The sequence below is a fragment of the Lampris incognitus genome, chromosome 2 (assembly GCF_029633865.1).
Source record: "Lampris incognitus isolate fLamInc1 chromosome 2, fLamInc1.hap2, whole genome shotgun sequence".
Lineage (NCBI taxonomy): Eukaryota > Metazoa > Chordata > Actinopteri > Lampriformes > Lampridae > Lampris > Lampris incognitus.
Window position 1 is genome coordinate 16683847 of NC_079212.1, and position 12508 is coordinate 16696354.

The 12508-nt window shown below is 44.8% G+C and overlaps 2 protein-coding genes across 2 annotated transcripts in view; one reads left to right on the top strand and one right to left on the bottom strand.

The window, feature by feature from the left end:
• Positions 1–6804, top strand: part of irf10 (interferon regulatory factor 10) — a 7866-nt gene extending 1062 nt beyond the window's left edge. The window contains exons 2-8 of the mRNA XM_056273478.1: positions 2426–2621; positions 2795–2880; positions 3214–3268; positions 3629–3727; positions 3850–4236; positions 4866–4984; positions 6239–6804. Coding sequence (XP_056129453.1) covers positions 2426–2621; positions 2795–2880; positions 3214–3268; positions 3629–3727; positions 3850–4236; positions 4866–4984; positions 6239–6343 — 1047 coding nt within the window. The 3' untranslated portion in view covers positions 6344–6804. The remainder of the gene's footprint in view (positions 1–2425; positions 2622–2794; positions 2881–3213; positions 3269–3628; positions 3728–3849; positions 4237–4865; positions 4985–6238) is intronic.
• Positions 6805–8250: 1446 nt separating this feature from the next.
• On the bottom strand, positions 8251–11889 carry zmp:0000000926 (cleavage and polyadenylation specificity factor subunit 6). The gene is made up of 2 exons (XM_056298725.1): positions 10231–11889; positions 8251–8715 (listed from the first exon to the last, which is right to left on the bottom strand). Exons 1-2 carry the CDS (start codon positions 11887–11889, stop codon positions 8251–8253), a joined length of 2124 nt encoding a protein of 707 aa, XP_056154700.1.
• Positions 11890–12508: the final 619 nt, after the last annotated feature.

The window sequence follows — 12508 nt, forward strand, 5'->3', positions numbered from 1 at the left end:
CGCATTTTCCCATCTTAAGAGAACTTGTTTGGACATGACCTATTTTAATTCATGATAAACCAATCCGTGCTCTGCTCTGATCCAGCATCACCGTGTGCCATGCTGGAGGTTTGGCCTATGCAACCCTATGTAGTTGTCATACTATATGGTATCCAAGGTTTAGCAGGTAAACAGGAAAGATCGATGCAGCAAGGTGGCCATGTGGTTAGCACTATAGCCTCACAGCAAGAAGGTGCTGGGTTCGAATCCCAGGCCGTCCCAGGTCCTTTCTATGTGGAGTTGGCATGTCCTCCCCATGTCTGCGTTTGGTTTCCTCCGGGTGCTCCGGTTTCCTCCCACCGTCAAAAAGACATGTTTGTTAGGGGTAATACATGAGCCCCTGAGCAAGGCAATGGGAAAAAGAGCTGGAGTTGGTCCCTGCCTAGCTGGGTGATTCTTCAGTGAAGGGAGTTTTTCTGTCCTCGGGGTAGATTTTCAAGGGAAAAAAAATTGTTTGACAAAATAATTATTGTATTTGTTAGAGTTAGGTTGTGTTAGCTATGGGAAAAAAGTGTTTCAATGATGACATTTTAATGCTTTTTAAGTATGTTGAAACTTCAAATGTGCCAGCATTTCACTGTTTTGGGCTCGTCCCTAACCCAGACTTTTTAACTTCCCCTCTATAATAAAGTAATAAATATGGTTAAATTCATTAAAGCTTTACTTTGCATTTTCTCATAATTTAAAAAGACATCTTTCAAGGACATATGGTGTATAGATGTGCAGCTTGCACGTTTTTTATAGTTAAATATCACTGTCCCTCATACATCTGTCATTACCATCACACCCAACATTTTACACAGAAATGACGTTTTTTCAAACAACAACAACAATGTGGTTGCCATGGAAATGAGAAGTGCCAGAGGCGCAAGCATGACTTTTTCATTTCCACAAAAGTAAGTAATTTGAGGATTTATACGACCTGATCTGAGAGTATGTTTATTAGGCGTCATTACCAAACAAGTTACTAATTGAGTATTTTAGCTCAGAAATACGAATTTCACTTTATTCACTTATATTCAGTGTACATTGTATGCTAGCTAACACAGGTTAGCACGTCTAAGACTTAGCCAACTTTTTCTCCAAAAAGTGAAAATTATCATTACCATCACGTGTCATTACCATCACATTTTGCTGTTACAACTTTGAAAAAAAGCATCATAATGTCAAGCTTATTTTGTAGGACGATCAAAGCTATGCTAAGATATTTGTTGCAGACCACTTAATAGAACTTTAGAAAAGAAAAGAAACAAACAGATTTTAGAGAAATTTATTTTTTTCAAAATTTCAAAAGCCAAAAGTGCCCTAAATTGAAGAATCACCCAGCTACAGAGCTAGGACGTGTTAAATGCAGAGGATGAATTTCCACAGACTTTGCAGTCAGTTAACTATGCCACAGTTAGCCACTGGCTTAAATGGAGGTTAGAATTTATAAAAAGATTCGATGACGTGAGTTGGGGCCGATGAGATAAACATGGCAGGAGAGGTAGCTACGCGGACTTCTCTCTTAAATAAGAGTAAATACCCCGACTCAAATACACAACTGGAAAAAGTGAAAGCCCCACATTGACATTTTTGCTTGACTATTCAAACGCTTCCTCTTAAATGCACTTAAACTTTTAAGAGTCCTCAGATGCAGTTCCCTGTTGTAAGACACTTAATAACACGGCTTTTAAAGCATGCATCTTTTCCTAGAGATGAGTGCAAATGGATACCCTCCAATGTGACTTAAACACAGAATCGCAATTAGGTAAAAGGAAACACGGGTGATGAATGTTTAATTGGCACAGTGGTTTTTTGTTTTCTTTAATTTGAGATACTTTATTGATCTCCGCAGGGAAATTACATCCTGCATTTAACCCATCCTAGCTGTGTAGCTAGGAGCAGTGGGCAGCCACCGTGCAGCACCTGGGGACCAACCCCAGTTCGTCTTGCCATGCCTTGGTCAGGGACACAGACAGGAGTATAAACCCTTATATGCATGTCTTTTTGATGGTGGGAGAAACCGGAGCACCCGGAGAAAATCCATCGCAGACATGGGGAGAACATGCAAATTCCACACAGAGGACAACCTGGGATGACCCCCAAGGTTGGACAACCCCGGGGTTCTAAAACAGCACCTTCTTGCTGTGAGGCTACAGCGCTAACCACTGCGCTACCGTGCGGGGCTGTTCCTCTATATAAATATCCCTAATCCTTAATTTATTATTCTTAGTTGAAAAATGTACAGGAACGAAGTACTTGTACTTACGTCCATCCTACCTGTGTTACTTTCCATCACTGATTATATACACTCCCAACGCTGCTCTTTATCGCATCTCTCATTTTCATTTTACTTGTGTTTGTTGTTGAATGAATATATGATTTTGCATTCTTTCCATTTGAGGCCTGGGCTGTGTACAAGGGTAAGTACAGGGAAGGACGGGATAAAGCTGACCCCACAATGTGGAAGACACGCCTCCGTTGTGCACTCAACAAGAGCACAGACTTTGCAGAGGTCCCTGAAAAGAGCCGGCTGGACATTTCTGAACCCTACAAAGTATACTGTATCTGTCCAGATGTAAACCCAGTCATCCCAACAGGTAAGAGGTGAAAGACATCAAATTGTGCTTCTATACAGTCAGAAATAGAAACAGTCGCTTTTTGCTTTTTCTTTCATATCCTCCTTTTTTTTTCCAAGCCGCCCACCTCTTGTGTTATGTTGGAGCTGTTGTTCAGCTCAGACAGTCTCTTAATGTATGCATGGTCTTATCAGAGTTGCTGCAGAATGAGAGTCAGATGAAGGTCCAGGTGAGGAGGCCCAGTTCTCCTCCGAAGAACCCCCTACTCCCGTACCCACAGGTCAGACAAACACCAGCAAATGTTACTTCATATGTAATTATATTACTCTTTCGTCACTCAATATGCTCTTTAAGTCAGCAGATTGCAGAGGATCTCTGATTTGAATAGGATATACCAAACTTGCTAATAGCTCGTTGGGTCCGACTGGGTATTGCTTGAAGTTTGGCCACATGCATGTAGGAGCTGTCGAAACAAAAGCTAATTTGTGTGACAACCGAACAGGACCTGTGTTGCAATAAAACAGTTAATGGCTAAAAATCTCAATAAAATTTCCCGCTATGTCTTGTGCTCATCTTTTGTGTTTACTTTGAATTGGGGTTCTGTCTTTTTAAGCTTCATTGTCAATGGGAACCATCTGAAGGAATGCAGGAACCAAGGAACATGAATGGTAAGGGTGTTGAATCAGCGAGTCAAGATAAAGACTAGCGCTGACATATGAAACATGGGTAATATGATTCATTGGTGGAATTTGTCAATCTTTTTATCCTGTGACCCCCCCCCCAAAAAAACAACCCCAAAGCGATGCCCACCATATTTACATGAACTTCAGCACTGATGATGCATAGTTCTACATTTATTTTTGGAAGAGGCTCAGTAGCTGCAAATACTTGATACTTCAACTTTAAATGATAAAAAAGGATAAGAAATTTATATATCTTTTTTTTCACATTCCTGAAGTCATCATGAGAACCAATGGTAAATGATATTCAGAAATTGATCTCCAAAACTTGTCTCTATCCTCCTTTAGAGGCTCTGTTGAGGGAACACATGTACTGTGAGTTTGGAAAAGGTAAACCACGTAGCTCTGCTCCTCTGGTGCACCCCAGCCTCACAAACTCCATATCTGGTAAGACCCCTAATATCTATGGTCATCAGTTAAACTAGCTGAAATGTGTCACTAGTCTTCAATTGGCAGAAATTACTGTGGTTAACGAGTTGTGGTCAATAAAATGAAAATTGTTTGTGCAGACTTTCGCATGCAGGTGAGATTATTTTACCAAGGCCAGGTGGTGACTGACGTGAACACCAGCAGCCCAGATGGTTGTTTCATTCTCCAGGGCAGCTTTACTTTGGGAAATGAGAAGATCTATGGGCCGTGCAGCGCCCAACAGCTTTCCTTCCCTATGCCAGAACTGGTGCCCCTGCAGCCAGGCATAGCCGACACAATGGGCAGCCTCCTGTCCCATCTGGAGAGGGGTGTCCTACTATGGGTGGCCCCAGATGGAGTCTTTATCAAAAGGTTTTGCAGGGGTCGTGTATATTGGAGTGGTCCAATGGCCGAACACACTGACAAACCCAACAAACTGGACAGAGAGAGGACCTTCAAGCTGCTTGACATGCCCATATTCCTCAACGGTAAGGCAGCGCACTCATGCTTTGGCCTGGTCGGTCCTTTTTCAGAATTTAACCTGAAAAATGGGCTGTATGTATATACTACAGCTGTTCTAATGGATTATCTACCCATTACTTATGGCACTCTTGCTTGAATGTTGTTCAATAACGTTAGTTAAATGTCTGGCTTGACAGAAAAAATGCAATAACTTACTGTTTACGAGTTGGATTTTAGAGAAAAAAATATGAATTTCATATTACGGTGTAAATAATGCAATCATGTAGTAAATTGATATGCTCAGTCTGAATCCGTTGAGATTTAGGCTTGTTCTTTGCAGAATTTAACCCGAAAAATGAGATTGATAATGAATTTAAACTGTTTGAATTGATTATCTACCCATTATTTATGTTATACCATCCTGAAAAAAATGTTGTCGGTGTGACCATAGACAAGTGAAAAGCCTTGCTTGATAGCCTGAATGCAATTACTTCATGTCAGTGAATTGGAGTAAAGCGATATGAGGTGGATTTTTGAAAAACAAAAAAAAAAAAAAACAGCTACAACAAATTGACAATTACACTGTCAATATTGCAATATGTTGGTATGGTCAAGCTGAATCCTCTGAGTAATACCTACACATGTCTGTTGACAGAGGTCCAGCAATTCCGGCATAGGATGGGACCACCACCCCGGTATAAGATTGAGCTTTGCTTCGGGGAGGAGTTTCCAGACCTCAGCATGCCCAAAACTCAAAAGCTAATCCTGGTAGAGGTAGGTACTGTAAAGATGATATTGAATCAGGGGTGAAACAATTCAGTGAACCTCTTTTCCCAAAAGCATTTTCTTTGATTTGTTACTCCTTCCTATTGTTTAGATTTAGAAAGTAAACGACATAGATGTAACATCTCCCTATAATACAGTGTAGGACTGAACTACTACTATTACTACTTTCGGCTGCTCCGGTTAGGGGTCACCACAGCAGATAGATAGATAGATAGATAGCTAGCTAGCTAGCTAGCTAGCTAGATAGATAGATAGATAGATTATTTTATTAGCAAATTTGGTACGATCATCCATTTCCATCTCTTCCTGTCCTCTGCATCTTCCTCTGTCACACCAGCCCCCTGCATGTCCTCCCTCACCACATCCATAAACCTCCTCTTTGGCCTTCCTCTTTTCCTCTTCCCTGGCAGCTCCATATTCAGCGTCCTTCTCCCAATATACCCAGCATCTCTCCTCCACACATGTCCAAACCATCTCAATCTCACCTCTCTTGCTTTGTCTCAAACTGTCCAACCTGAGCTGTCCCTCTAATAAATCAAATCAAATCAAATCAATTTTATGTGTATAGCCCAATATCACAAATCAAAAATTTGCCTCAGTGGGCTTAACAGCAATACAACACCCTGTCCTTAGACCCTCTCATCGGATAAGGAACAACTCCCTAAAAAAAAAACTTTAACGGGGAGAAAAAATAGGAAGAAACCTATATACTCATGTAGTCTTATATACTTGTGTAGTGTAGGACTGAACGATATTGAAAAAAGTCAGTATTGTGATATTTGTGTGTGTGTGTGTGTGTGTGTGTGTGTGTGTGTGTGTGTGTGTGTGTGTGTGTGTGTGTGTGTGTATATAGCAATACTGAAGAATAAATAATTTCATATGTTCACCAGATATGTGCAACTTTTAACATTGAAAGCTCCATTTGCAAAGAATTTTGCAAATGAGGAATAATATTACTTGTCAGATGTATTAGAACCTTTTTCTTCAAGAGAAGCCATAACAAAGCAGATCTTGCTAGATTTCCTTTTCAGTCAAGCAATAAGAGTTTTAACCCAACATCACTGATGGGCCCGATTTGCCTTGGGCTACATCCTTTGCAATGTGACTATTGCATGTGTATAGATTGTCGATCCTGACAAGATGAACTGTCCAGCCCTGACAGACTGACTGGTTCAGTCTCATGAATAACCAGTAGAGGACTCCATAACTGTACATATGCTGCCTCTGTTTCCTGGTGGGCAGGTGGTACCCTTGTTCGCAGTAGAGCTGCTGCAGAGCTCACACATGGGAGAGACTGTGGAGAAGCAGCACGCTCACACCCTGAACACGAAGAAAGAGGCGATGTAGCGGGGCCGAGCCGACCCTGCAGCCAACCCGGCCCTGCACCGCAGTTAAGCGTCAACAGCATCAGGGAGTAGGAATACTCTACTTCCCTCCGGCATCACTCTCATCAACACACCCCATCCAATGAACAACTAATATTCCCAGTGGAGATGTATATTGGTGGAAGGAATTATGTAACGATTGTTGCAGCATTATGAATCTATTCACAGGGCTGAATGTGAAAATTCAATGTAATGTTCTTTCCTGCTGACTTTAAAGTTAATGTGATTTGCTTGTCTGCGATGCAGCTTGGGAAATAATAGTTAATAGTTGCACCAAAAAAGAAAAGAAGAAAAAAACAGTGAACAACCTAAAACCCTTTTTGGTTCGACTGTTAAATCAGTGTTCAATGATGCCCGTATTGATACCAATTGCGTAAATGTGTTTTTGCTGTTTTCTCACAAGGAATAAAAATCACACTTCCAGTTAAATCTATAAAGCGTTTTTTTTTCTTTATTTCTAGCGAACATCATATAACAGAGTCACGATTTTAAAAATATACATTTTTATAGCTATAACATTTACAAAGGAAAAAAAACCCAAAAACAAATCAACCGACAACGTTTTGTTTTTGAAATTTCAATAAACAAACACAAAAAACTAAAGTGAGAGAGTGTGCTGAATCAGAGGAGATACCCGTATCGGAGTTTTGAAATACTTTCATCGTTTCCCCTGCTTTCAAATGGATACAGTACATAAAAAAATTGAAATGGGAACAGAAGCGTATAGTGCACAGGGGTCAAGAGTATTCACAAAGCATCGTGTTCCAACGTGTTATTAGCACCATTACTCCTCAGCTATAGCGTGCTTTTTGCTCTTTCTGCCATTCAAATTTTTTTGTGTTTTTTTTTGTTTTTTTAAATGGAAAAACACTGAGTGTCAAGGCGAGGCGGCACAGATCTGTCTGTGTGGGTGGGGGCTGTACGTTATGCAGTTTTCATTAGTGTTCTTCCCTTCCCGGCGATAATGTTAAGAACATATTGAAGACTAATGCCTTGGCGAATAAAAAGGTTTGACGTGACCCCCGGTGATGAGAATAAAAAGGCGAAGAGTTGCTCATACATTCACCTTGCCTGCCCAGGCCGACACGTTTAGACGTCGGCTCAGAAGCAAGAAAACAAAAACCTGAAAAACGCACTGCAAAAATTGACAGAGAGTTTGCATTAAAACCGTTTAGCATATTCACTGTATATAACATCTGTTATGTAATATATGTATAGTCAATTTTCATTCATTTATATTCATATGTATATATGCACTTCTTCAATAGCGTTGACTTTCATAACACTGATTGAAAATGGATACCCTGCAGAAAACACTGTCGGTAAGTAGGCGTGTGGGACAACCATTACAGAAACAGAGTGAACACAGACAAGTGCTTTTGATTGTCTCACTAAACGTCTCAGTGTCCCTAAGGAGCCGTCCAGAGGCCCCGCGACTGCTGTTACTTTCAGGGTTGTGCTGAGTAAAGTTGAGGAAGGGAAACGGAAAGGGGGAGGTAAGGAAAATGAAAGGGAGGGGAGGAAAGGAAGAAGGAGGAAGGAGCAAGAAAGGAAAGGGGAAAGGGGAGAGGAGAGAAGAGGGACGGAAAAAGGGAAGGAAAGTTGCAAAAACACCAAGGGGAAAAGGTAAGGGGTAGAAAATAGAGGGAGAGAAAGAGAGGGAGGTGTAAGGAGGTCAGCAGTGTGGACACCCGTAAATTGTGTTTTCTTTTTTCCTTTATTTTTTTTCACTCCCTGCAACCCTGCCTTTAGGTCTCTCCATTGTATGTCTTGGTTGGTGCAACAGAGACAAGGAGGGTGTGTATGTGTATCCGTGTGTGCGCGCGCGTAGATACCACTATTGATGTGTTTGTATGCATGTGCATGTCTCTACTGACGCTTCATTTGCTTGGAGGCATGAGGTAAATCCGGGAGGGTTTCATCACTTCCATTTGAGGGCAGGGTCCCTGGGGCCGACCAGCGCCTTTTACGCAGGCGGGGCTTCTCCTCCACGGGGGGATCAGCGGCAGTGGGAGCAGGGTAAGGGGGCAGAGCGGGCGGGGGAGGCGGGTGCAGAGGAGGAGGAGGTGGGGGGGGTGGCATCTCCTCCCTGTGGAAGCCGCCGAGCTCCCCCCCAACTCTGGTGGGGAGGCGCGCACGAGCGGCCCTGGAGCTGGTGCGTGCATGCGTCCGGTGGGTCGGCGTGGACGTGGGGGTGAGCGCCAGGCAGACGTCGCCCTCGGCCAGCTGGCGGCAGGGCAGGCCGTAGAGCTGTGTGGTTCTCAGGGGACAACAAGAAGACCAGCCTCGGTCCCGCACAAAGAACGGATACTCTGCCAAAACCTTCAGTAACTCCTACACAAAGAAAAGAATCAGCTTCATTAATTTCAGGATTGTGGTCGGCTGTTATGACGTCTATGCAATTAAAACAGGTCTGGTAGCATCTAGGATGCATCTCCATGACCAGTGTCCTTTTGTTGGTTCAACTAGCTATCCATTTCGTGTAACATGGACATGTACAAAATGATGGTGGAATGGGCATTACCGGACTTGTACGATGAGAATGACCATAATCAAGCGAGAAAGCAAGCAACATTTTATTTATATAGCACTTTTAAAAACAGCTACCAAGTGCTTTACACTCAATAATCAACAAAGACATAATTTCATTGATGCTACATAGATTTGTTATGTGACTTTTGTGAACATAGCGACATGGGTCTTACATTTTTTTAACCAGAAGTAGGCCTAAGTGTAGTCTTGACGTTACAAATTATTAACATCATATCCTAATTGGGGGCTTAAAGCTGCGTGAAGAATGCCAGAAGGCTAAAAGAATGATTTTAGGGTAAAATATTACCTTTTAATTGCTATTGGTGGTGTAAATTTCCCCCCAAAGCCCAAATGGAAGGAAACAAAACCAAAAACTTTTGTCACATGGGCTTGCCGGTTTGTCATTTGCTGAGCACATCCTGTTACTTATTGTCGCACAGGAAGTGACGTGTTTAACATATAAACCAGTATGTGTACGTTATATTGATGCTATTCAGATTGATTTTATTTGATTACTTTGATTTTATTGATTATACACAAATGAATACAAATATAATTCAGTGTTAGAAGACCCAAGGAATGATCCGTGATTGTTTTCTTACGTCATTCTACCGCCATTCGGCGGAAATTCCCTAAGCAGCGTGTGAAATACGTTGTGAAATAGATCCGTTTGCACCTGTTCAGCGGAGCTAAAGTTAACTCACCTGAATCAGGCTTTTAGCAAACCAGCAACCCAGGAAAGCAAGATGACACATCAGAAACACTTAAAAAACTTATCAAGATTGATTTGTTTGAGCATGTTGAAGGTGACGGAGGACTTACTGCCGACGGTGTGTCTGTGAAACCCTACCTCAAATGAAACCACATGGGCAATACCAAGTGTCAGCAAATGAAGGGAGAGGCTAAGAGAGAATTTTATTGGGGTTGCAAGAAAAAAAACATTTAGCCAATGTTCTTACCAATGAGAAATAGAACGTTAATTTAAAAAAAGCGAAATCTTTAACATCTTACAACAGCACATGTTTTTAGATGCGCTCACTCACACACATTTTTTGCCGGAGTTGCAACCCGCCCTTCGAATCTCCGCAGATGGTACAGATAAATGTGAGAAGTGACAGTTTGTGAGTGAGTGAGTTAGAGAAGCCAGGTTCATGAGATGCTTTGCGTCTTATGAGTTTTCGCACAGTTGGGTGGCGGATGAAAAACGAGAATATAATGCATAAAACCAAGGTGTTTCTGTTTCAGCAAATACTTCCATGAGGCATACAAACGTAAACATGTAAAAGCACAAATCATAAAGCAGTTATGGGAGCTCACCTGAGTGTTGCGATCAGTGAGGAGGACCTGCAGGTGGTTGAAACCGTGAGCACTGCTGGGGGCGATGAGGAGCACGGTGCACGTGCTGAGGTGGAAATCTGGGGAGGTGTCGGCGCTCCTCAGGAAGTCCTCTGTCCGCAGCTCCTCCACCCTCTTCAGTCGCCCGTTGGCCAGCTCGATCAGAGAACCCTTGGTGAAGTGAGGTAGGAGCGCGGGGGGAGGCGAGTTAGGGGCCGGGGGTGAGGCATGGAGGTGGGAGTACCGCCCATGAGAGAGCTCCCTGCCTCTATCTCTGTCTCGGACTCGTTCTCTGTCTCGCTGTCTCTCCCGTTCATTGTCTCTTTCTTGCTCTCGGTCCTTGTCATGTTCCTGGTCCTTCTCTGTGTCTCTGTCCTTACTACTCCCTCTCTCTCGTTCCTGTTCTCGTTCCCGCTCTCTTTCTCTCTCTCTGTATTTATCTTGGTCTCTCTCCCGGTCTCGTTGTGATCTGTTGTGGCAGTTGGGCAGACTGAGGGGCGAGTGCGGTGAGTTCCTCAGACTGTGTTGTCTGGGTGCAGGCTCCCTCTGCATGCTGTACAGGGGTGTTTCTGAGGGGCTGTAAGGTGGGTAGGCCTGTGTCTCTGGGCTGTGGTGGTACACAGATCCGTGTGAGTAGTAGACCTGGGCCTCTGCGGGCAGGCCTCCTGCGGTATCCATTGTCCCCCCACCCCTTCCCGCCCTTGGGTCTGGGCCGAGGCGATGGGGACTGTTAGGAAACAAATTGGAGCTGGTCTTAACTAACCCATGCGTGTCCCTGTCCTGCAGCGAGGAATGTATATCATGGCCCTCCTGAGCTTGGGAGTTTGAAAAAAATACACTTCCAGGCTGGATGCGGCCTGTCAGATCGTCCTGCGGTCTCCGCCCGCCATTGGTGTGGGAACCGTGGGGACCGCCGACATCTAGCCGGACTCGGCTGCTGTCGCTCCCGTAGTCTCCGGCATAGAGGGGCCTGGAGGTCGAGGCAGTCCTGCTGCCCAGGATGTCCAGGCCGTTGGGTCGCTTTCCCATGTATCTGTGTCTGACTTCAGCCAGGCCAGCGTCCGAGGGGTAGAAAGGAAACAGATGAGATGGGGAGAATAGAGAGGAGTTGTAGTCCCGCCGACCACTGTTTAAATAAGACCACATCTCTCTGGAATCAGCTGGGAAAGGAGTCTTAAATGAAGGAGATGAGGAGGAAGAGGAGGATGAAGAAGGTGGCATTGTGAGGGGGGACTCTCCTCTGAGCCACCTGGAGTGGTGTGGGAGGGTCGAGGAGAGAGGGTCCTCTCTCCAGGAGGGAGATCCTGGGCCTCTCCTCTCGCTCATCTGCCCCGGAAAAAGGGGAAGAGGGACAGAGGAGTAGGCTAGGGGCCATGGTAGGGGCAGGGGGACAGTTGGGGTGTGAGCGGGTGTGGGGAGGGGTGGAGGGGATGATAGGAGGTGGGGGATCGGGTTCGTCAGAGCCCTGTCGTTGTCAACGGCTTCTCTGTTGCCCTCCCCTCTCCCCGCGCTCGGCCGGCTCCGGAGAGGCACGGGGGGTTTGAAGTCGTCCGGAGGGGCGTGCTGCTCCGCTGAGCCTTGCCGAGACTCCCTCTTCTTGGGAGGGAGGCACTCTTTGCCGCGGTCGGGGCTGGGATTCATGGGTGGGCTCCGGCTGCGGCGGTGGGGGGGGCCCCCTGTGTGTCGACGCAGGCTAGGTCACATGGGCCTCACGGGAGAACGAGGGGCGCAGCGAGAGGGGCGGGCCTCTACACGGCATCACTATCAGATCACTTCTGCCTCCGTGGCACTGAAGCGCCTCTCACCTGGAGAGAGCAGATGGGAGAAAAGAAAAGAAGAGGTTCAACACGGAGGCAGAGAAAATTAACAGCTCAGGTATGAAAGGGAGAAAATATGAGGAGGAGGACAGCGAGAAGAAAGACAGAGAGAATTGAGAGAATTAAAGTATCAATCTCGATGACTCCGGTTGCCTTCCTTTTTGGCATAAACGGCCCAGAGGTCATTTTAAAACCGCTAGCGTTGTTGTCTGCCACAATGTGGAAACGCAGAGCGTTTGCTCCGCCCATCCTCTCTGGGGGACCAATCGCTGCTGGGTGACGTAAAACACATCACTGCCTGTGCGACGCTTGGGATTTTTTGCTTACTACGTCATCACAGACGTGTTTGTATATCTCCGTATTACTGCGAATGCAAGGGCCTCCGTCAGCTGCTGGTAGGCTAAATCGTCATTGTATCACCATATTGGACGAAAGATTGTAAC